General features: G+C 44.2%; 1 protein-coding gene across 2 annotated transcripts; it reads left to right on the plus strand.

Moving 5' to 3' along the window:
* Window positions 1-676: 676 nt before the first annotated feature.
* iyd (iodotyrosine deiodinase) lies at window positions 677-21321 on the plus strand. Of its 2 annotated transcripts, none has more exons than XM_080199745.1 (5): window positions 677-863; window positions 10597-10785; window positions 11655-11814; window positions 14771-14924; window positions 21139-21321. In XM_080199745.1, exons 1-5 carry the CDS (start codon window positions 677-679, stop codon window positions 21319-21321), a joined length of 873 nt encoding a protein of 290 aa, XP_080055871.1. The 2 variants fall into 2 exon arrangements, with proteins under 2 accessions (XP_080055871.1, XP_080055872.1); XM_080199746.1 differs by having other exon boundaries at window positions 10600-10785.
* The last annotated feature ends 4733 nt before the right edge of the window (window positions 21322-26054 follow it).

The raw sequence follows: 26054 nt of genomic DNA on the forward strand, positions 1-26054 counted from the left end.
CTTAACCCGCACATCTTTGGACTCCAGGAAACTGGAACACCCAAAGGAAACCCACGCAGACATGAGGAGAACATGTAAACTCCACACAGACAGTGACCAAAGCCAGGAATCAAACCCAGGGCCCTAGCACTGTGAGGCAACAGTGCTAACCACTGTGCCATCCTGCAGATGTTTCCACTGTGAATTGTTTCACTCCAGAATGTGCTGCTCGAAAATGCAGTGATTCAATTGTGATAATCAAAAGGCAAACAAATCCATGTCTGAAAAACATTCTTAAAAAAATACAATGCTACATGAAAAGAGCAGGGGAGTGAGATTGATTCAGAACTCATGCAAAGAGATAGCATAAGCATGACAGGCCAAATGGCTGCATTCTGAACTGCAAGATTCCTCAATTAGGAGGGGGAAGGGCCTTCAACACAACTTATTTTGTGAGCCAATGATTTTAAAAATATGCACAGACTTGCAATACTTGGTTTTGGTAAAGAGTTTCCATGAACATTGCCGTTTTAAGAATGTGAGCAGGCTGTTTCCATGTGATTGATCAAAAATAAACATGTTTCGGTTCAGTGCTATTGACTTTGTTTTAACTGTTTTTGTAAAAGTGCTGGTCAGTCCTTCAGATAGTCAGCTGAATGCCAAGGGGAGCGGAACCCTGGACAATAAGCTGCTCACCATGATCCCCTTCTCTTCCCTGACACCTGTTTTTATCGCAGTGATTTGCATTTGTTTGGCTCTCCTGTGGAACCATCAGAGAAAGACAAAGGGAGAGAACAAAATCAAAACTGAAGAGAGAATCAGTTCCAGACCCTGGGCGGATGAAGATTTACGAGATGAGACAGAGCTCGCAGGAGACCAGAGTGGTAAGGTTAAATATGAAATAGAATTGGACAGCAATTTGATCAAGAAGATGGTGGTGAAATTGGGCTCGAGTGGGGCAGAAAACACAGGAACAGGTGTGGGCCATTTAGCCCCTTGATTCTGGTCTGCCATTCAGTGAAATTGTAGCTGATTTGTAACTTCATTTAATCCCTTTGATTCCATTACCTTGTCTACAAACACTAATCAATCTCAGTTTTGCAATTTTCAATTGACCCCAGCTCAGCAGCTTTTTAGGGAAGAGAGTTCCACCTTTCCTCTATTCTTGATGTGAAGAGATATTTCTGAATATCTCTGATCAGCCTCGCTCCAATTTTAAGGATATGCCTCCTTGTCCTGCATTCCTCCACCTGAGGAAATAGGACCACAGAATCCCTACGGTGCAGAAGGAAGTCATTCAGCCCATTGAGCCTGCACCAATAATAATACCAGACCTTATCCCGTAACCACACATATTTATCCTGCTAATCTCCCTGGCACTAAGGAGCAATTTAACATTTTTGGACTGTGGAAGGAAACTGGAGCACCCAGAGGAAACGCGTGCAGACACAGGGAGAACGGGCAAACTCCACAGACTCACCCAAGGGTAGAATCGAACCTGGGTCCCTGGCGCTGTGAGGCAGCAGTGGTAATCACTATGCCAAAATAGTTTCTATATATCCCATCAATTCCATTAGTCTTAACCTCTTAATTTTACATAGTTATATATCTTTGCCACCTGTCTTCATAATTCAATCTTTTTAGCTCTGGTGTATCTGCGCTGCATTCCTTCCAAGGTCAATATATCCTTTCTGAGGTGCTGTGTAGAGAACTAAACATATTACTCCAAATGGTGTGTAAACAGTGGTTGATTTATCATTCTAGCTCCCTTAAGATAAAGTTGCCTTGTGTGCTTTCTGGTAATGTTACTGTGTTGAAATGTATTTGGTGTGGTATAGATCAGTATTTGCAATGAGCTTCAGCCAGAAGTGCCAAGTGGTTTATCTGCCTCAGCCTCCTCCTGAAGTCCCCAGCATTACAGATGCCAGTCTTTAGCCAATTCAGTTCACCCCACGTGAGATCAAGAAATGGCTGAAACCACAGAATGCAGCAAAAACTATGGGCCCTGACAATATTCCAACAGTAGACTTGTGCTCCAGAACTAGGCCTGCCCCGGTCAAGCTGTTCCAGTACAGCTACAACACTGGCATCCACCTAAGAATGTGGAAAATTGCCCAAGTTGGTCCTGTACACAAAAAGCAGGACAAATTCAATCTGTCAGTTCCACCAATGTACTCTCATCATCTGCATTGTTGGTTAACCCTCCCATCACTTTGTATTCAAGCAGTATTTAGCAATAATCGGCTCACCAGATTTGGGTTCTGCCTGGCCTCACAGCTCCTGACCTCACTACAACGTTAATTCAAACATGGACAAAAGAGCTGAATCCAAGTGGTGAAATGTGAGTGACTGCTCTTGCATTCAAGGTGACTTTGAGGAGTTCCAGCAAAACTGGAATCAATGGAAATTGGGATAAAGTCTCCACTGGATGGAATCATACTCTGCATAAGGGAAGATGGTTGTGATGGTTAAAGGTTATCATCTCAGGACCAGGACATCACTGCAGGAGTTCCTCAGAGTAGTGTCCAATCATCTTCAGCTTCATCAAAGGCTTTCCCTCTGCCATAAGGCCAGAGGTGAGGATGTTCGCAGATAAGTGCACAATGTTTTGTAATTCTCCTTGGGGGTGGCATGGTAGCAAAGTGGTTAGCACTGCTGCTTCACAGCGCCAGGGACCGGGGTATGATTTCTGGTTTGGGTCACTGTCAATGGAGAGTTTGCATGATATCCCCATGTTGCGTGGGTTTCCTCCAAGTGCCCCGGTTTCCTCCCACAGTCTGAAAGATGTGTTGGTTAGGTGCATTGACCCGAACAGGCGCCAGACTGTGGTGACCAGGGGAATTTTACAGTAACTTCATTACAGTGTTAATGTAAGCCTTACTTGTAACTAATAAATAAACTTTACTTTGATATTACTTTTTCTCGTACTGAAGCAGTACATCTATTTGAAGTACATGTAACAGAAAGACCTGAAGAACTTTCAGGTTTTGTCTGATAAGTGGCAAGTAATATTCACACTACACAAGTGCTAGGCAATGACCCTCTTCAACAAGAGGGAATTCAACCATTTCCCCATTATATTCAATGGCATTACCATCATTGAATGGCCAACTGTCAACATCCTGGGGTTACCACTGAGCAAAAACTGAATTGGACTTGTCATTATAAATACTGTGGCTGCAAGACCAGGTCAGAGACTGGAAATCATGTGGCGAGTAACCCCACTCCCCGACTCTCCAAAGCCCGTCCACTATCTTCAAGGCGCAAGTCAGAATTGTAATGGAATACTCTCTACTTGCCTGGATGAGTGCAACTCTAACAACACTCACACCGTATGACTCAATCCACGACAAAGCAGCCCCACTTGATCAACACTCCACCCAGAGATTTGGATCAGCTCAAACTTTGAGATGTGAAAAATAGCAGGCCATGTGGGAGGCTAGCCACTTAATCATTGGAAAGTCAAGCTCAGAACTAACAAAGGGTTGGATGAGAGTTTGAGCAGCAGATTAGCTGAGGTAGGGTCAACATCATTCAAAAAGAAATGTGATATTTGAAAGCATACATTTACAGAGCTATAAGAAACAATACAGAAGTGTGAGATCAATAGAGTGGCTCTACTCAAGAGCCAGCACATATACCGTGTCATCAAGGCGATGTTGTCAAGGTGCAGGTAACATCGCTTCACTTAAATACTGCCATGAGACCTTTAGTATCAACCGGTGCCAATGTTTACCATTTAATTTGAATGATGGCACCTCTGACAGAACAGCATTGCCTCAGTACTGCAAAGCAAGTGTCATCCCTAATTTAATCAGAAAACATCCTAACTGAGCGACGAGTTTGGTATTTCAACCTGCTGCCACTTTTGAAAAAAGACATAGAGCAGCTGTATAATAAATAACTTTTGACCCACACGAGAAAATTTGATGTGGAAGAAAACACACTTTTCCCCTGTTTATGGAGCTGGCACGCAAGTGTTCCTGTTAGCTATTAACTCAATAGGTTATCATTTGCTGATGACACCAAGATTGGGGGAAAGGCAAATTGTGCGGAGGGTGTGGAGAGTCTGCAGAAGGATCTAGATAGGCTGGGCGAATGGGCCAGGAAATGGCAAATGGAATTTAATGTTGGCAAGTGCGAGGTGGTCCACTTTGGTAGGAAGAATGGTAGGAAGGACTATTACTTACGTGGCGAAAAACTGCAGCAGGCGACGGTGCAGAGGGACCTCGGGGTCCTTGTGCATGAGTCGCAAAAACCCAGCTTGCAGGTGCAGCAGGTGGTCAGGAAGGCGAATGGGATGCTGGCCTTCATAGCGAAGGGGATTGAATATAAAAGTAGGGAGGTCTTGCTGCAGCTGTATAGGGCATTGGTGAGGCCGCAGCTAGAGTACTGTGTGCAGTTTTGGGCGCCGCACCTGCGCAAGGATATTTTGGCCCTGGAGGGAGTGCAGAGGAGGTTTACTAGGCTGATACCGGAGTTGAGGGGATTGAGCTATGAGGAGAGGCTGAATAAACTAGGCTTGTACTCGTTAGAGTTTAGAAGAATGAGGGGAGATCTCATTGAGACGTATAAGATGATGAATGGGATGGATAGGATAGAGGTGGAGAGACTCTTCCCGCTCAAAAAAGACAGTAGGACTAGGGGGCACAGCCTCAAGATAAAGGGGAGGCGGTTTAGAACGGAGTTGAGGAGGAACTTCTTCACTCAAAGGGTGGTGAATCTCTGGAATTCTCTGCCCGTTGAAGTGGTGGAGGCTGCCTCGCTAAATATTTTTAAGAAGCGGGTTGATGGGTTCTTGATAAGAGAGGGGATTAAGGGTTATGGGGAGAGGGCGGGAAAGTGGAACTGAGCCACGACAGATCAGCCATGATCTTATTGAATGGCGGGGCAGGCTCGAAGGGCTAGATGGCCTACTCCTGCTCCTATTTCTTATGTTCTTATGTCCTTATAACTCATTTCAAAAAAAAAGTGGATTTGCTATTGACCTGTACCTTTGGCTACTGATTTCAAGGCCAGAAATAGGCTGGTGATGTTTATGTACAAATACCTTGATGCACAGCAACAGCAACAGATTATTTATTTTTGCCACTGTTTATATTTCACATGAGCCTCCTCCCAATTCTTCTTATTCAATGCCTCACATTCCATTTCCTTTATGTGTCTACATTCCCCTGATATGCTTTGTCTTCTCAACTACATACTGTGATTGCAGGTACCACATTTAACCACCTCTTTAAGATTCTGCTGAACTCCTTATGGAATTTGACGTCTTGTGGGAAGCATCCCTGCCTCTGAGCCAGACGCTCCAGGTTCAAATCCCACCCTAGTCAGTTCTTGATGGTCAAGAAAGGTGTGTCCAGAATGCAGCCAAACAGGTTGAGTGGTAACTTGCAAAATACTTCCAACATGCCAATAAGCAGATGGGAGTGACTCCTGGTCAGCCATGCTTGTTGCAGAATGGCACCCTTCAAGCTATTAGCTTCTGGCAACAGGCTACTCGACCTGTTCCAGGAATAACTGGCAATGAAATCAATGAAAGTCTGCCTTTTGCATCACTGGGTGTGGGAAGGGAAACAACTGCCTTCCGTTTATGATCCCTAACCTTGGTTTCCCTCCCTATGTAAAATGTGCGTGCCAACCACAACACACACTATCCTTTAAAAGGCAAGATTAGTAACTATTAGTTAAATGTTAGTTTTATTAAGATGAGTATTTAACCTCACAAACTATCAAAAAAGACATAAGGCATCGGATAATGTGCCAAAAAGACTTACAAGAATGGCAGTAGAATTGAACCTAACAGAAAAGGCAGAACAGACAGGGGTTTTTATTTGTAGGAAAGAGGAGGTTGAGGTTATGAAAGGATTTGATTGGGTGGAGGTGGACAGGTCTGTGCCAGTGTTTGTGTTCCACACGAGCTTCCTCCCACCCTATCCTACCCCTGTAAGCATGTCCTTCTAACACTTCATCTCATGCACTGTTCCAGCTTTCCTTTATATGTTGCTTGCCTCAGCTATTCCTCATGGTACTGACTTCCACATTCTAACTGCTCTTGAGTTAAAACAAAACACATTGTGGAGATGTTGCTTTTTACTACTTCCAATAAATGCATTCTTCCAAGGTTGAATTTGAGGAATTTACTGCATGACTTTTTGAAGTGATCTTGACAAAGGCAGCTCTCTCCCTGCTTCTCTCCATTCTTCCGTAGATCCTTCAGTGTGGAGGACACTCTATTCACTGAACCATTGCTGCTGGTCACAGCTAACACTTACTCCACCAGCTTCTGGAAAGCTGAACACTTGCAATTGGAAAAGATGAGGAGACAAAGGTTAAATTAGTTTACCAAAAGAGAAAATGCTGGAAAGTCTCAGCAGGTCTCGCAGCATCTGTTAGGAGAGAAAAGAGCTGACGTTTCGAGTACAGATGACCCTTTGCACTTTTCATGATTCATCATGAAAAGTGGCCATTTGGCCCGTTGTATCTGTGCTGGCTCTCGAGTAGAGCCACTCTATTAATCACACACCCTGCTTTCTTTCTTGTAGCTCTACAAATATATGCCTCCAAATATCCCATTTTCTTACGAATGATGCTATTCAATCTGCTTCTACCACCAGTTGGAGTGAAATGGTTACCTGACACACAAAATGGACTCTGGAAAGGGACATTAAGAGGCACTGACTTTGGGCGCAGACATTACACAAAGAGTTAAAACCTGTAATGTTTAAATTACTGCAGGAAACAGGTCAGACCTTGAGGCACCTTAAACTTGAGATAAAAGCAGACCCAGAACAATGAGTTTGATAATGAGATAGCCACTGATGAGGGGACATAAATACATAAATGTATATAACAAGATCAGCCATTGATAGAAGACATAACTGCATAAATGTATCTACTCTATGTACAATGATGTGATAACTGTCAATGTCCATACTTGTCTGTGTATAACGATGTGCTAACTATCAATGTCTGTACTGTCTACTCAACTTGTAATGATGTGCTAACAGCTAAATGTCCATACTGTCTATCATCTAAAAAGTATAAAAGATGTTTAACTACCATTGTGTAGTTGAGAAGGTGACTGCCTGCACTGCGGAGCGCCAGCACTTCTCCCAAAGCTTTGTCTGAATAAAACTGTTGAACCTCCAAGTCTGACTCCGAAGTGGTGAATTTTCCACAACACACCCCTTCCAGACAGTGCATTCTAAATTACAACACTCGTGCCATAAAAGGATAACTGGAAACTTCCAGACTTTTTCAGGATGGAATGGGAGGTAGGAGTACTGACGTTATGGCCGTGGGAAGGAGGAGGGTGGTGTTGGGAGTCTTCCTGTTGCTATGTTACTTTGCTAGCACTGGGAAAATTGGCAGATCTGCCACTTGGTGGTTCACCAATTCAACCACTTATATGACCAATCATGTGCCAATTCCACTTCTACAGGCACGTTATTGCTACCAGGGTGGAACCTGGTGTCTTCCAGTGGGGAGAGAGGGGGCACATTTATGGGCACATATGGCACATGAGAGCCCCCTGTCCTGTGGCAATGGCTGCTCCCAAGCCCAAATCTCTGCTGCTAGCATCAGACCACCCTTCCCTGGCCCCACTCTATCAATCACCAGGCCCTAGTATCTGTCAACCCTAATTACCTTTCTTGAAAAATGGCCAAGCATTGTGGCACCCTGTCCTTGCAGCTCAGCAATGGCCAACTCTGATTGGAGTGGCAGCTCTTGCAGGCTGCCATCCATAATCAGGCAGTGGCCATGGCCTTCGCCAGCAACATACTGCCCCAGGTCCCACTGCCAACTGAAGTGGGATCACTTGTTACATCCGTCTCCAGGCACTACGTCTTGTGTTACCTCCCCAAGATCCCGGACATTTCCTCAAGTCACCTCTGCCTCTTTTCCTGGTCACCTCAAAACTGTGCCCACTGGTCACCAACACTCTGCCACTGGAAACAGCTTCTCCTGATTTACTAGAACATGGGGAGGTAATGGTCTAGTGGGATTATTGCTAGACTGTTAATCCAGAAACTCAACGAATGTTCTCGGGACCTGGGTTCGAATTTCGCCATTGCAGGTAGTGGAAAGTTGAATTCAATAAAATAAATCTAGAATTAGGAATCTACTGATGATCATGAAATAATTGTCGGAAAAACCCATCTGGTTCACTAATGTATTTTTGGGAAAGGAAATCTGCTGTCCCTACCTGGTCGTGTCTATGTGTGACTCCAGAGCCGCAGCAATGAGGTTGACTCCCAACTGCCCTCCAAGCAATGAGGAATGCGAAATAGATCTCACCCAGCCAGTGACCCTCATGTCCCACTGATGAGTTAAAAAAAAGCATTCATGATGTTGAATACCCCAAACCCTCTCTGTGTTAAGAAGAACAGCACTCCATATAAGCCTACCTTCCTCATCACTGATACCATTCCAGCACTTTGTGAGGAAAGAGGGCATTAATTTTAATAGTTTTGGAGGCTTGTTAGTGTGCATTGGATAGAAATTTGCATTCGGAGATAAATAAAGCTGATTTTGTTCTGTTGTTAACTTTCAAAGGAAAGTAAGAAAGGAGTTTGAAAAAGTTTATAAATAAATAAAGCATTATTTTAGCAGAGAGAAGGAGCAGTAGGGAGCATATAAATTATTTTTATATTCTGGAAAAGGTGAGATTTGAAGGAGGATAAGGACATTTGAATACAGATGAAAGAGGGGAGAACTATTTGAGGAGAGATGTGAGAGCTATGTGGGGAGTGGCCACGTAAAACTTCCTGAAATGCTGCTTTGTGCTGGGAAAAGTGCTGTGAAGACACAAAGTGAAACAGCTTTCAGCTGAGCTAGAAATTTGTCTGTTTTGTTAGAAAGCAGGGTTTTGTTTTTAAGTTTCTTGAATTTTCACAGTTGAGTGAGAAGCTTTGTGACACACTTTCCCTACAGCAACAGTGGGTTTGACTTGTGGCAATATCACTGCAATTTGTGGCTTCTGACTTCAGTACATGAATCTTCTCATGGTCAAAGTACAAAAAGAAAATAGTTGTGACAATTTGCCAAGTTTCCTTTGGTATTTGGTTTGTGTGGCAACTACCAGCTACTGGATTTTGACACTCCCTTCAAAATATTCAATATGTGATTGAGTGAGTGACATCAGGAATCAGTCATGGGGCTGAGCTGGTTGTGGTAATCATTGCATGATTGAATTAGCTGTATTACTTATCAATGGGGAGAAGTTCCCTTTTGGCTGATTTGCTCTTGGGGAAAATATGTTAAAAATTGGGAGGGGACTCTTTGATTCCTCCACTGACATGAAAAGCCCACCTGATACTGTCATCAGATAGTCCTCTAAAGAGGCAAGGAGCCTGCTCGTCTGCTGCTCTATCATGCAAACTGTTGTCATACGTTGGCTGTAGGAGACTTGCAAAATCTGTGAATAAAAGGGCAAAACAAGCATTTTGGCTCCATGAGAACACAGAAGGTCATTGCTAGTTCAACTCCCCTCCCACCCTGTAGCTTGACCTGCCTCTCCCACACCTGTGGAACTTGCTGTGGGGAACTCAGTGTTGAAGCTGACCAAGATTCATTAGGCTTTAACCAACAAACTGCACCAAGCTTGTTTGTTGCTCATAACACAACTACTTCTGTTCACGTGTGATCTGATGCTGATTTGGTTTGGACCTCAGGCTGGCCTGGGTCAGTTCAGAGTGATTGCAGCATTGGACCCATCGTGTGATTAAATTGCCGAGACCCTGGAAATTACATTTCAGAGGTCTCCTGACTATGGCTGCAGCCATGTAGAATCCATCAAAGGGGAGCTAATCTAGAGAGTTACAGGCTGGTTAATTTATTAGGTATGGGGGAGATCTTGACACTGCATGATGGTGCAGCCTGTTTTACATCTGTCCCGATTTTTAGTTGCATCAGCTTCAATCTGGCACACTCCAGATTATAGAGGCCACGTGGCAGGAGCTTCCTGCCATGTTTGCCCCAAAACCAGAAAATCCCGCTCGAGGACAATGGACCTTTGCATGATCCACCCCTCACCCCCCACTCCCCCACCCCTTCATCCTCCGATTCCTGTGACAGGTGGGATGGGAGAATTCCCCCCATTATATCTTTTTACTGGAGTGACCAGTGACCCAGCATTGAGAACCCTCTGGACCAAAGCATTGTGACTGTTCTGGTTTTTTTTGTTAATCATTTGTGGGACATGGGCTTTGCTGTCTGGCCAGCATTCATTGCCCATCCCTAGTTGCTCTGGAGTCACATGTAGGCCAGACAAGGTAAAGATTGGAGATTTCCTTCCCTAAAGGACATTAATGAACGAGATGGTTTTTCCATCAATCGACAATGGTTTCATGGTCATCAGTAGATTCTTAATTCCAGATTTTTTTAATACCAAATTCAAATTCCAACATTTGCTGTGGTGGGATTGATGCCTGGGATTGAACATTAGCTACGTTTCTGGATTAATAGTCTGATGATTATACCAGTAGGCCATTGCCTTCTGTGTTGTGACAGCTTGAATTCAGACAGTTTGATGTTTTCTATCCCAGACTGAATGCTTGATTCAACATGGTTCTGTGTAATTGACCAGTTTAACTCTGGTCCTTTCAAATTCAGCAGGGGATATTCAGGAGGAAGATCTGGAAGTGCAGCATGTTCCATATTCATCACCACGTTACTCAGAGGATGAAATGATCCGCAGAGCCAACGAGTTTTATCAGCTGATGAATGCGCGAAGGAGTATTCGTTTTATCAGTGAGGAAATGGTCCCCAGGGAGGTGATTGACAGTGTCATCCGGACAGCAGGTATGGAAGAGATTTCCAGAGATTCTCAACTCTAGGCTGAAATAAATTGTCCTCCTCTGTTTTACATGAATGACCCCACATCTGTAAACAGTGATTCCTAGTTTTAGATTGTCCAACAAGAGGGAACCTCTCCACATCCACCCGATCAATATTCTTCAGGATCTTAAAGATTTTGATCAATCATCACTATGCTTCTAAACTCTAGTGAATACAAACGTAACTTCTCCGACCTTTCCTCAGAAAATGTGTCCATTTCTGATACTAGTCTAGTAAGCCATCTCTGAACTGCTTGTCAATGCATTCATATCTTTCCATCAATAAGGTTACCAGCACTAGACACAATGCTCCAAATGTGGTTTCACCAATGCTCTGTACAGCTGAAGCATCACCTCCTTACTTCTGTATTCAATTTCCTTCACAATAAGTTATAAAATTCTATTAGCTTCCCAGATTACTTGCTGGACACCAACCTTTTGTGACTCATGTAATAGGACACCCAGATTCCACTGCACCTCAAAAGCTCTGCAACCTTTCACCGTTTACATTATAATAAGCTTCTTTTTATTCTTCCTGCCAAGATGGATATTTTTACATTTGTCCACTTAATATTCCATTTTCCAGAGTTTTGCCTACTCACTTGACCTACCCATGTTTCTACGTAGCTTCATGGACACAAATGCATTGCCTGAAAGGGAACAGATTCAACAGTAACTTCCCAAACAGAACTGGATATAAACTTGAAAAGGGAATATTTGCTAACAGTGGGGCACGTGGAAGGGAGTGCAAAGTGTAAAGAGCCGGCACAGCAACAGTGGGCCAAATGTTGTGTAATGTTCTGATAATGAAGCCAATTTCCGGATCTCTTGAAGGCACTGCTCCAAGTGGCGCACACACAGAGCCCTGGACCTTTGTAGTTGTACAAGACACAGAGACAAAACATCAAATCCGTGCAATTATTGAGGAGGAAGAAGAAATTAACTATAAAAAGAGAATGGGAAAGAAATGGGTCTCCGATTTAAAGCAGCTGAGGTACGTCCAATCACATGAGTCGCTCTGTGTGATGACTGATGGGAACTGATTTTAAATGACCAATAAAGCAAAGGATTTGCATTTATGTAGTGCCTTTCATCAACTCAGTTGTACGTTATTGCCAATTCCAAGTAAATCCTGTTTTTACAAAATGGGCCATCGATTCATAGAAACCCTACAGTGCAGAAGAGGCCATTCAGCCCTTCAGGTCTGACCGACTATCTGAGAGTGTGTGGGGCTTTCTGGCTGCGCTCAATCCCAAAACTGGAAAATTTCACCAAGGCCAACTGAACTTTGCATGGTCTGCCCCCCGCCCGCTATGATTCCTGTGGCAGGGTGGAATGGGAAATTCCCCCCCCCCCCCCCCCCCGCCCCCCCAAAGTATCTCCCCTGCCTTGAGTACAGGAATAAAGATGTTTTACTGGAATTATACAGGATATTGGTGAGGCCAATCCTGGAGTATTCTGTTTAGTTTTTGTGGACTTATCTTAGGAAGTACCTCCTTGCTATAGAGAGAGTATAGCAAAGGTTTACCAGGCTGATTCCTGGGATGGCAGATCTGTCATATGAGGAGTGACTAAGTCAATTAGGATTGTAGTCATTGGAGTTTTGAAGAATGAGAGGGGATCGCATAGAAACTTATAAAGTTCTGACAGGGTTAGACAGGGTAGATACAGAAAGGATGGGGGCGATTCTTCCAAAAGTGCTGAATTGGTGGGAAAATTGTTCTAGATCATGACTGTTTTCTCAGTTCAACTTCACACCCGAATCTTCCATTCTGTGCACTGCAGAGTCTCAATTGTGAATCTCATTAAAAACGCAGAGAGTTGGGGCCTATTCACGCCAGAGTCTGAGTGTTCTGGAACTCTGCACTTGCATAGTGGCCGTGATCGGTCCCCGTTTGCTGGTCAGCTCGATCACTGGCCAGCCTGGGACCCCCACGGTGCTGCCTTTCCAGCCCCCTCCCACGGCCTGATTGTGGCCCCCACAATTCCTGGGCCAGCCCTGATCACACCCATCCCGGGGTGCTGCGATGTCCAGCCCACCTCCCCCAGCATTGGAGATCCCCTCACCCTGGCAAACAACCCACCCCTCCCCTCCCCCCACCCCAAGGCTGCCCCAATCGCTGCCCTCCCTCCATCCCAGACTGATCACCATGCAAAATGGCAGCAGGACCTTCCACTTCCACTGATCACCCTGAGGCCCTGCCCACAATAGGCACCGCCCCTTGCCAGATGGGCAGTGCCTTGATGCCCCCTCTGCATGGGCACTTTGCCCCTTGGGCAATACTCGTGGGCACAGACTGACACTGCCAGGGTACCCATGCCCGGGGGGCACCACCCCCATATTGCCTGACCCCTAGAGGGCCCGCCCCTTCATTCCGGCGGGTCTCCTGCTAGTGCCCTGAACATGAGGAGCTACTCTAAACCCCACCGGAATGAAGTACTCCTGGCTGGTGTGGGTAAGAGATTCAATCGGGTCTGGCAAGTTTCCGATAATCGCGTGCTAAACATATTTAAACTACATTAAAAAAAAGATTCAAATGACTTACCTGTCCTCTTGTAAGTTTTCAGGATGGCCTCAACTCCGACTGTTGTCTGGGTCTGGGAGATGTGCATGCATTCCCGGAGCATGTCACATCCTGGAAGATGGCCGGTGATGCACATCTCCCAGCCTGACCCACCAAAAAAGTTGCGGGTCGCGATGGGAGAATCGCCCCCTAGATATACCTCTTGGGACCAAAGGAATCAAGGGATATGGTGAGAACGGGGGAATCAGGATATTAAGTTTGATGATCTAACTTACACATCATAGAGCACTAATTTAGCACAGCCAATTGACCTAACTTGCACATCTTTGGAGTGTAGTAGGAAACCAAAGCTCCTGGAGGAAACCTGTGCAGGCACGGGGAGAACATGCAAACTCCACACAGACAGTGACCCAAGCTGGGAATCGAACCCAGCTCCCTGGTGCTGTGGGACAGCAGTGCTAATTACTGTGCCACCGTATTTGAAGGAAGCAGTTGTAGCTTGCAAACATAAATCTTGAAAATTCTCTGCCCAGGGTTGTGGATGCCCAAAAATCTGTCTATCCCAGCCTGAAATATATTCAAAGATGGAGCAGCAACAATGCTGGGACAGAGAATTCCAAAGATTCACAACCCTTTCCGTGAAGTAATTTGATAAGTCTTTTTTATTATAGGCTGTACCTGCACACTGACTTTCTGTGATTCATGAACAAAGATACCCGGATCCCTCTGCCCAGACACATTTTGAATCTGCTTTCCATTTGGATCCATTTGGATAACAACTTGCCTTTCGATTAGTTCAGCCAAAATGGGCAATCTCACACTTATCCACATTAAACTCCGGCCAAATTTTGGCCCATTCTCCTAGCCTATCCATATCCGTCTGTAAAATCTTCATCTCCTCTTCACTGCTTGCTTTCCCACCTATTTCAGTATCATCCACACATTTTCCTGTGTTACACTCTGTCCCTGCTTGCAGATCATTAATACAGATTGTAAACAGTTGAGGTCGAGGACTGATCCCCGCAGCATCCAGCTGGTTACATCTCGGCAGCCAGAGAAGGGCACATTTATCCCGACACTCTGCCTTCTGTCAGTCAGCCAATCCTCAGTCCAATCTAGTACTCTATCCCCAGTCCCTGCGATCTCACCTTCTAGATCAGTCTGTTATGTGGCAGGGTAGCATGAGGAACATCTGGTTAAAAACAACGGAACACGATGGGAACCCGAAACAGAATAGTTCAAGAGTACACATTCTCGGAGTTACAATTTTTTTTTAGCTGCTTGCTTTTGTTTGATTAGAAGAATCTCATCTCAGTAAATAAACTTAGGCTCAACGCCTCAAGCCGGTTTTTCATGGTGTGGTCAGTAATGCAAATGGCTTGCAAAGGAGGCTATATAAAATAAGTATCACCTGTCTCATTGCAGGACGAACTGGATTAAAGACTATATTGATACTGCTCCCTATCTGATCCTTGTATTTAAGCAAATCTATGGAATTGTACCCACTGGCAAGAAGACCCATTACTACAATGAGATCAGCGTTTCAATCTCCTGTGGAATTCTGCTGGCAGCTCTGCAGGTAAGTCTGGAAATGTGACATAGCCCTGATCGCAGGAAATACTCCCTGCTCCACTAACCAAAGGTTTTACTTCAGCACTTCCTCCCTCCTGTGTTCCTCCATCTCCAAACAGGAGGTACAGCTGATCGCAAAGAGGCTATTAATGCAGAGAAGAGGTAAATTGAAGGCTAGGAGTTACAGTTAACTGATGGCAATTCCCAACACAAACCCTGCCCCAAACAGACTTGCACCTCCAGTCTGTGCCACGAGTATGTATTAATTAGAATGTACCTGTGGGATAATCATAGAATCCTACAATGCAGAGGCCATTTGGCCCATCGAGCCTGCACTGACAACAATCCCAAGCCCTATCCTCATTACCTCTTGTATTTACCCTGCTGGTCATCCTGATACTCAGAAGTAATTTAGCATGGCCAATCCATCTAGCCTGCACATCGTTGGACTAGGGGAGGAAGCTGGAGCATACAGAGGAAACCTTCGTAGACATGGAGAGAACATGCAAACTGCACGCAAAACGTCACCTGAAGCTGGAATTGAACCCAGTTTTCTGGCGCTGTGAGGCAGCAGTGCCAACCACCATGCTGCCCTACAACTTTGCAACCTGAATAGCAGACTATTGGATTGAATGCTCTCCCCTTTTTTTGAACTGGTCTGATGTCTATCCCAGTGATTGTAAATAGAGGGATCAGCAGTTAGAAACCATTATAAATGGGCTGTAACTGCTGGTGTTTCCATTGATGTTCTAACTGCTCATCTTTTTGTCTTTTAATTGCCTGCCTCAATTCACAGTAGGTTGGAACTGATGATATTTGTAATTGTATGTATTAGTCAATCCATCTATAACATTGCTAACAGTCTGTTCCTACATTTAGAATGGGCTTTAACTGCCATCCAAACTATCGTGGGTTTTAACTGCTGGTCCCTCTCTGTATCATGGGCTCAAACTGCTGGTGCCTGTATTTATAATTGACTCTAATGTCAATTGTGGAATTTTCTCATCCCTCCTTCTATGGGAATCGTACTGGAGGGGTCACGGACTGTGCAAAGGTCCATTAATCTTGGGTGGGATTTTCCGGTCTTGGGGTGAGCATGGCCAGAAATTCCTGGCCCAAGTCTTTCCATTTTAACGGGGCTCCAACTAACGGTCTCCACTTATAATGGGATTTAACTGTTGGGGTGGAATTTTACTGCCCCTCCTGTGGAGGTATTTTCTATTCCTGCTACAGTTAATAGACTTTTGGTTGGTTCTCTATGTTTTACACACCCGCCACCCCCCCAGCTGTGACAGGGCCCTAAAATTACACCCAGTTTTTTTGGGCAAAATTTATGCCCATAATGCCCACTTTTATAATTGTTCTAATACCTTCCTCATTTATACTGCATTCTGGATCTCCAGTTAGAATGGGTTCTGATCACGGGTTGATCATAATGGATTCTAACCAGCCAAATCTCCCTTTGAATTCATTCTAATTGCCTGGCTCTCAATTAAAAATACATGACAACAACTGGTCCTCAGTGGTGGTATCTCCATTTGTAATACTCCTAACTGCCTGCCTTCCATTTTTTGACAAGTTATAAATGCTGCTCTTTTCAATTAGATTTAACTCAAACTTTATCTGATAATGGGATGTAATTGCTGGTGTCACCATTTAAATTGATTTGAACAATGGTTCCAACACTGTAGGTCATCACTTTTATTGGATTTTTATGACCAGTGCCTCTCTTTATGCTTAACCTCTTGTACTTCAGGTAAATTTTCACTTCTGATTAGGGATGCCAACTGTGATGAAATGTATTCCTGGAAGTTTTATCATGTGATTGTCCCCCAGACATTCATTGGTCAATATATCCATCCTTGTGGCACACTGCCTGTTTACTCCAATCAGAAAGCAAAAAGACTCATTATCCAATTGGATGATGCTTGACTGTCAGCCAAACAGCCATCCACCATCCACCCACACCCAATATTTTTATCTGCTTAAGAAAAAGTTCAAAGAAAATCAGAAAAACACAATGTTTTTCATGTCTCAATGACTTTCTTCATGGTTACACATAGCCCATGTCCTGAAGATTGTTCTTTGATTCCTGAAGACTTCAGGTCAATCCTGGAGGGTTGGCAACCCTGCCCCAGGAGGCCGAGACAAAAACCTGTATTCATTGACCTCTGATTAGTTCTGATTCCCGAGATTCACGATGGCCTAGTGACTTTGCAGTAGAGACAGGAATGCTTGCAATTTCTTCTGGTGATAACCCATCACCCTCCACTCCTACCCGTCTACCCCAACTTGGACAATAAGTCTCAGAGTGAATCTGAATGAATTAAGGTTGGCCCTTTGAAAGCAAATTGACATTGTGCTGTCACATTTGACATTTGATAATAGTTCTAAATTGTTCAAGCTATATAATCTCTTGCTGTCCAGAAAATAGTGATCTCTGGTTTGGAAACAGCCAATTCCATCTCTCTAATTGTGAAAAGTGGTTTCTCATCAATTGTCCCCTTATCTTGGTGCAGGATTTATTTTGACTTGGGTATTTATCATTTTTCATCAGTATTTCCTAATGGCCTTTGTACATTCTTTCCCACATTCCAGCGAAGTTAATTCTGTGCCTGCCTGGAGTGTGGGAAAGAGTGTCACCAGCTTCTCAATAACAATTAAGGAAGGGTAATAACATAGAAAATAGGAGCGGGAGGGGGCCATTTGGCCCTTCAAGCCTGCTCCACCATTCATTCTGATCATGGCCGATCATTCAACTCAACCTGATCCCGCCTTTCCCCCATGTCCTTTGATCCACTTCATCCCAAGAGCCATATCTAACACCTTCTCGAAAACATATCGCGTGGGATTTTCTGGCTGTGTTCACCCCAATGCCGGAAAATCCCAGCTGAGGTCAGCAGACCTTTGCATCATCCGTGTCCCGCCCACAACGATTCCCCTGGCGGGTGGGACAGTAAAATTCCGGCTACCATGTGTTTTCCTCAACTGCTTTCTGTGGTGGAGAATTCCGCAGGCTCCTTCTCTGGGTGAAGAAATTTCTCCTCATCTCAGTCTTGAAAGTTTTACCCCATATTCTTAGACGACGATCCCTGGTTCTGGACACCCAGACCATCTAAAACATCCTTCTTAGTTCTGTTAGAATTTTATAGATTTCTATGAAATCCCCCATCATTCTTCTGAATTCTAGTGAAGGAATCTTAATCGATTCCATCTCCCCTCATATGTCAGTCCTGCCATTCCTGGAATCACAGCGCTCCCTCTCTAACTAGAACATTCTTCCTCAGATAAGGAGATCAAAATGGCACACAATATTCCAGTTGTGGCCTCTTGAATGTCCTGTATACTTGTAGCAAGACATCCTTGGTGCTATACTCAAATCCTCTCACTTTGATGGCTAATATATCATTTGCTTTCCTTAATGCCTGCTGCACCTGCTTACCTTTAGTTACTGGTGTACGAGGACACCCAGATCTCATTGCATATTCTCCTCTCTTAGTTTATAGCCGTTCAGATAATAATCTGCTTTCCTGTTTTGCTACCAGGCACAACCTCACATTTACCCACATTATACTGTATTTGCCATGTATTTGCCCACACACTCAGTCTGTCCAAATCACACTGAAGCATCTCTGCATCCTCCTTACAGCTCATCCTCCCACCCAGCTTTGTGTTATCTGTGTATTTGGAGATATACATTTAGTTCCCTCATCTAAATTATTAATATATGTTGTGAATAGCTGGGATCCTAGCACCGATCCCTGCGGTACCCCACTCGTGATGGCATGCCATTTGGAAAAAAAACCCATTCATTCCTATTCTTTGTTTTCTTCTGCCAACCAGCTTTCAATCCATCTCATCCCTTTCACATTTTTTTTTTACTGTGGCCTTGTTGATTCTGGCCTTTGCTTTCTCCTCCTATCATTTTTCTTGTTCCCCTCACCTGTCTTTTGTTCCCTTCTTGATTCTCCCTCTCTGACTCCTTGTATAGGTTCCCATCCCCCTGCCATTTTGTTTTGAACCTTCCCCAACCACCGTAGCAAATACTCCCCCTGGGACATCAGTTCCGGTCCTTCCCAGGTGGAACCTGTCCAGTTTGTACTGGCCCCACCTCCCCCAGATCCATTTCCAATGTCCCAGGAGTCTGAAACCCTCCCACTTGTACCATCTCTTCAGCCATGTATCCACCTGATCCATTCAGCTATTTCTATTCTGACTAGCACAGGGCACTGCAGTAATCCTGGGAACATTACCTTTGAAGCCCTACTTTTCAGATAACTTCCGAAGTCCCATATTATGCTTCTAGGACCTCATACCTTTTTTCACAAATGTGTACCACTGGCTGTTCACCCTCCCCCTCCAGAATGTGCTGTAACAGCTCCGAAATATCTTTGATCTCACATCAGGGAAGCAACATATCATCCTGGAGTCTCGGTTATGGCCAGAGAAATGCCTTATCGATTCCCCTTACAATTGAATCCCCCATAACTATTGCATTTTCACACTTTCACAGCAGAGGCAACAGTGTGCAATGAACTTTGCTGATGCTGCTTTCTCCTGAGAGGCCACCCCACCCCCATCTCTTTGAATTAAACTTTTCGAAGATGCTTAATATCAAATAATATCAATTGCTCTCAGGCCCTTCGTTCCTGGTCCTCGTTACTACAGAATATACAAATTAACAACTACAAAAAGATCTTAGAAATTATAGGCACTCGAAGTAGCAAATACTTCCCTACCTCATTCACTATTATCAATCAGCTCTCTCCATTGTAGCCTCTACAGCTGCAGCAGAGCAAGCCCACTCTCTGAATATTTAAACTGTTAGAAAACAAAAAGCACTTCTTTCCCCTCTTCATTCAAAGAACAAAGAACAAAGAACAACCCAGCATGGGAAACAGGCCCTGCGGCCCAACGAGCCCGCGCCGCCGCATCACCCTACACCTATTCTACCCTGCGTGTCTACGAATGGAACCCCTGACTTAGCCAGATTCAGGGGAGAATAGTGTCAATTTGGTAAAACCAATCAGCCTAAGAGCACATCTTTGGGATGTGGGAGGAAACCGGAGTGCCCGGAGGAAACCCACGCAACCACAGGGAGAATGCGCAAACTCCCACAGACACAGGCCCAAATCCATGTATCCACACAGCTAGCAGTGCTAGTCACCGAACTGTTGCGGTGCCCGTCTACCGGTCCAGGATCAAGCACATACACCGACACGAAGTACTAGGCCACTCCTGGAACTTCCAAGAGCAGCCCACGCACGATCCACCGTGTGCATGCCCCTCGTTTGACACGAGGTGGACCTCCACCTGCGGAATAAAAAGACAAAAACGTTAATCTTACAAGTCTGCTTTTCCGGTGTCTCCCGAGGTTCTAACCTTATTTAATAGCCCCTACCATAACCCTCCATCCTCGTTTCACTCATGTGTCTATCTAACTGAACCTTAAACGAGTCCAATGTTCCTGCCTCCACCACCCTACTCAGTAGCGCCTTCCATACCCCCACAACTCTCTGCGTAAAGAACCTTCCTCTCACTTCCAAATTATACCTCTCCCCCCTCACCCTTAAATCATGACCTCTCGTATTTGTACCCAGTCTAGGGAGCAGTCTCTTACTATTAACTCTATCTATTCCCTTCAGTATCTTATATACCTCTATCATGTCCCCCCTCAATCTCCGTCTTTCCAAGGAGAATAGTCCCAGTTTCTCCAACCTTTCCTTGTAACCCAGCCCCTCCATGCCAGGCAACATTCAATTTCTGCTGTGCACCAAATGTCTGATACCCAAACTCAGTCTGGCTGTGTCTCACTCAGAATGTGCTCTCTCCCACTGCTCGTGCACAAAGCTTGCTGATAAATGCTGACCTTGCCAGTAACGTCCACATTCTATGAATGAATCAAAAGGATGACCACTGAACCACAGCTTGAGGACACGACCACATCAGGCTTTAAGAACATTATTGATGTGGCAGTGGTCTCCTTTATGTAGAATTCTGGACACAGTCAACAAATGGCCAGTAGAAGGGGATTAGCTGCACTTAGTTTCCATGTCAGCAAAGTATCATGCTCACTGCCAGTTCGAGCTGGAGTGGATCCTCCTGAAACAAAAATGTTGTGGTTTAGTTTCTTTTAGTTAGAGCCCAGCCAATGGTGAATTTGTACAAAAGAATTTTAATGCAGTGTTTTGTTTCTCCCATCCTCCCCACCCCTCCCACAGAATGCTGGCCTTGTGACTGTCACCACAACCCCTCTGAACTGTGGTCCTCGAGTGCGTGTTATCCTTGGGCGCCCAGCGAATGAAAAGTTGTTGTTATTGCTGCCAGTTGGTTATCCAGCGAAAGAAGCCACTGTGCCAGACTTGAAACGCAAGCCACTGGATGAGATCATGGTGTTTGTGTAACACAAACTGAGTCACAATGTCTGCAGACTGATAGTTTTCCGACTCAACTCACCTTTTAGCTCCTTAGTAATGGGTGTACTCTACACAAAGCTTCCGAAGATGGGAGGGACTACAGCTCGACCAAACCCTGAATATTAAAAATTTAAAATACTTTGCCTGGACTCACACTATTGCAAGCCCAGTGCACCTTGATCAATTTCCCAGTATCAGAATCATTGAATCATTACAGTGCAGAAGAGGGCCATTCAGCCCTTTGAGTCCGTACCGACAACAATCCCACCTCAGTTCTATTCCTGTAAGCCCACATATTTACTCTGCTAATCCCTCTAGCCTATGCATCCTGGGACACTAAGGGGCAATTTAGCATGGCCAATGCATCTAATGTGGGAGGAAACCTGAACGTCCAGAGGAAATCCACGTAGATATGGTGAGAATGTGCAAACTCCACACAGACAGTGAACCAAGCTGGGAATTGAACCCAGGAGCCTGATGCTGTGAGACAGCAGTGCTAACCGCTGTGCCACCATGCCACCCCAAATTCATTAGAAGCTGGTACACTCCCATTAAAGGCAATCGAACAAATGATATCCAAATTCCCATCGTTTGGAATATTAAACACCTCATTGCAACTCTTATTCTTGGGAATATAAGCACCTTGTTTAAATTTCCCTTGTTTGGGAATCTGCTACACCCTAAAAGTTTCGCAAAAATAGTCCACCTCACCCAAATCCCAATGCCACCAGATCCAAGCTCCTGATAATGGCAATGGGATACAGTGATCTTAAAACAGCCAACATTGGGAATGTAGCACAGCTTACTCCAACTCCCATGAAAAGCAGTGTGAACAGCACTGAGAATATCTGTCAAATCGAGTGACCTGCAAAAAGGAGTGGCAATGGGAATGTGATCACCCTAGGAATTCGCTGCAAAGGGGGAAGGGGGGAGTAAATGTTTTAAAATTAAGGGACAACAGTAAATCTATGAGTTAGATCAGAACAGTTATGAATGAAAGTTAATTAAGTGGAGGATATCATGAATTGATTGAATTTTAAGCTAAATGGTGAGGAAGCTTGGAGCTCGTTCCAAAATAACTCCAGGAGTTCATTTCACTGGGAGTGATCTGGAGCCTGTGCTTGCTCTCCATGGGAGTGGTGATGGGGGCTCAAGATCTGGAGAAACCCAAAAGTAGCGAACCTTGCTGGCAAGATCACAACTTCCAATTTTCATCACCCCTCACTGGAGACATTGGAATTAGGAGCAGAAGGAGGCAATTCAGCCCTTCGAGCCTGATATGCTATTCAATCAGATCAAGGCTGATCTCTCCCTGGTCTCAAATCCACCTCCCCACTTTTTCCCTAAATCCCTTTATCCTGTTTTTGATTAGAAATATATCTATCCCCTTCTTGAAACCATTCAACAATTTGCTGCTCTACGGGGCAGCAAGTTTATTCAAGTTCACACCCATAACAGGCATGAACTTGATTTAAATCCATTTCGATGCTTTGCCAAGTAGTTAAACATCCCTACGTCAGATATGAACACTTCACTGCTCTTTCAACAGTCACATCGGTACAGCTTACAATCCAGATATAAACACTTAAGTTATAAAGAGAGGGTGGGTTGGCTTGCGTTGTTTTCGTTGGAGCAGAGAAGACTGAGGGGCGATCGAGGTGTACAAGTTTATGAGGGACATGGAAAGGGTGGATAAGTAGCAGCTATTCCCCTGGTTTGAAGGATCAGTCACGAGGTGACATAGGTTCAAGATGAGGGGCAGGAGGCTCAGGGAGGATGTGAGGGAAAAACATTTTCCCGGAGAGTTGTGATGGTCTGGAATGTGCTGCCTGGGAGGGTGGTAGAAGCAGGTTACCTCACATCCTTTAAAAAGTATCTGGATAAGCACTTGGCACATCATAACATTCAAGGCTATGGGCCAAGTGCTGGCAGATGGGATTAGGGGGAAGCTCGGGTGTTTCTCCTGTGTTAGTGCAGAGTCAATGGGCCGAAGGGCCACTTCTGCACTGTACTATTCGATGATCCTATGAATTAAACTGCAAGTGATCTCACATTTGTCCTCTTACCTAAAAGGTAACCTGATCTGGCCAGAGGCAATACGGCACATTTCACTCATCAAGGAGGATGCAACTACAGACAAAGACTCAAATAGTGTGACGCTAATCCCTCATATTGACAACAGTTAATCAGGATATCATAGGAGGTTAATTGTTATATTTTGATTACTTATTTATAATTGATCCAAATCTCATGGTCTTTCCTACAGCTCGCAGCAGAGGAGGAGGCAGTAGAAATATTGGATAAAATAAAAATATATTAGTGATTGTACAGCAAAATACCTCCTCTTGTAACTTCCTTTGCGTTTTCTATTACCCGCGCTTTCTACACTCCATCATGCGAACTGTGTTTGTTTATCCGTGTTTTCTTCCCCCATCTCCCCTGTATTTGCGGGAAGATAGCAGTGATAATGCAGCAGAGTCTGGAACAGTTGCAAGTTGAGTGCAGCCTGAATGAAGGCATCCTGTGGACCTGTCTGATTCTCACTGTGATCATTTTGAAACATGTATTTCTCAGAGGCTCCCCCGTCTGTCCGATACAGGTACTGACCCACAATTTATAATTGAGTATCTTCCCAAACCAATGCACGGCTTGAACCTATGTGACTGAGTCCATAGAAAAAAAACATGTTCATTCTTCATAATTTCTCCATTTGCAAGGTTTCGTGGGAACGCAATCCCTGTGAATAGCGGCATTTTATTGTACTTTGTCGATACTGAATTGACTATTGTCAGTCTTCAAAGCAGCAAAATTACCTGGTCCAGGTAGGATGCTTCCTAGGCTAGTGAAGAAAATCAGGATGGAAATTGCAGAGACTCTGGATGTAGTCATCCTATTTTGCTTGAATGAGGAGGTAGTTCCAGAGGATTGTAGTATTGCAATTGTTAAACCCCTGTTTGGGGGAAATAAAAGATTGGCTGTATATAAACAGAAATTTTCAAAATACTCAGCTGGTCTGGTAGCAGCTGTGGAGAGAGAAGCAGAGTTCACGTTTTAGGATTCTGATCTTTCAAAGTTGTTCAAAATCCAAAATGATAGACTGGTTAGAAAAGGTAAAGCTTGTGGGATTTATATGAAATGTGGGATCATGGATATAAAATTGGTGAAAGCACAGAAAGCAGACAGAACTGATAAATCATGGAAACCCTACAGAGCAAAAAACAGCCATTCAGCCCATCAAGTCTGCACTGACTCTCCGACAGAGCATTTATCCAAGCCCTATCCCCGTAACCCCACATATTAACCATACTAATTCCCCTAACCTATACATCTTGGGAGACTAAGGGGCAATTTGCCATGCTTGAAGTTGGTTCAACTGTTAAGAGTTACGCTGTTTAATTTTGTTTGAGCTACATGTAAACTGTGTCATGACTAAAGCTTATTTTGATAAAAGAACCCTAATTGAACCCTAATTTTTCAGTCAAATCACACCTGGAGTGAAACATTCTTTTTTCGCATTTATGACAAAAATAAAGAAAAGTTTTGTGTCTAATCCGACTTTATGATATACCTTGTTGCTCAGGTCCAAGACCCTAACAAAACTGTGATGGTTTTCACAGGATTAAAAATTCTGATGCTTCGTTTGGCTTGCAATTATTGAACTCAAAGACAGTGGGTGTTGAGGAGGTGGTGCTTTATTTTAGATGTTGCATTTGGTTGTTTAAAACAGGGAGTGCTATGTGAAAAATGGCTCTTTTAGTGGCAAAATATTTCCTGGGTGTGGAAGAGGTCACTCAGTGTGATTTACAAAGGGTGGTGAAATCAAAGCTTTTGGAATTGGTGAACAAGCTGAAGTTGACTGTACCTGAAGGGCTGAGGGAGACGGAGATAATTTTAATGATAATTCAGCAATCATGTTTGCTGGAGACACAGTCTGAAGCATTGGAATTGATGAGGATTCAATTACAAATTAAACAATTGCAACAGGGAAAGGAAATGAAACAGCTTGAATTAGAAACAAAAGAAAGAAAGAGAGTGGCAAAAGAAAGAAAGAGAGAGAGAGAGAGAGAGAGGCAACTGCAGTGGAAAAAGGAAAAGACAGAGCATTTGAACTTCAGAAACTGGAACTGTGTAAACCTCCTTTCCTGCAGCATATCAGGATACTGTAGGAAAGGTTGTCCCAAGGCATGGTACATTGGGGAGACCATACAGACACTACGACAATGGATGAATGAACACCACTCGACAATCACCAGGCAAAACTGTTCCCTTCCTGTTGGTGAACACTTCAGTGGTCACGGGCATTCGGCCTCTGATCTTCAGGTAAGCGTTCTCCAAGATGGCCTTCACAACACACAACAGCGCAGAATCGTTGAGCAGAAACTGATAGCCAAGTTCCACACACATGAGAATGGCCTCAACTGGGATCTTGGGTTCATGTCACACTATCTGTAACCCCCATGACTTGCCTGGACTTGCAAAATCTCAACAACTGTTCTGTCTGGAGACAATACTCATCTCTTTAACCTATGCTTAATGCTATCTCCACTCACATTGTCTGCACCTTTAAGAGTTGAATACCTGTAAAGACTCACATTCTAATCAGTACTCTGTAAACTGTGTGTGCCTTTATGTGCTCTGTTTCTGATCAGAACTCCCCACTCACCTGACGAAGGAACAGTGTTCTGAAAGTTGGTGGTGTTTACTACGAATAAACCTGTTGG

The sequence above is a fragment of the Carcharhinus amblyrhynchos genome, chromosome 12 (assembly GCF_965287045.1).
Source record: "Carcharhinus amblyrhynchos chromosome 12, sCarAmb.v2.hapA, whole genome shotgun sequence".
Lineage (NCBI taxonomy): Eukaryota > Metazoa > Chordata > Chondrichthyes > Carcharhiniformes > Carcharhinidae > Carcharhinus > Carcharhinus amblyrhynchos.

What these genes read in the sequence shown, in the direction of transcription:
- iyd (XM_080199745.1), top strand. Translation starts at nt 677, where the DNA reads ATGATCCCCTTCTCTTCCCTGACACCTGTTTTTATCGCAGTGATTTGC. An exon ending in TCCGATTTAAAGCAGCTGAG is followed by an intron (nt 11,815 to 14,770) that starts GTACGTCCAATC and finishes GTCTCATTGCAG; the next exon opens with GACGAACTGGATTAAAGACT. An exon ending in TTCTGCTGGCAGCTCTGCAG is followed by an intron (nt 14,925 to 21,138) that starts GTAAGTCTGGAA and finishes CCCCTCCCACAG; the next exon opens with AATGCTGGCCTTGTGACTGT.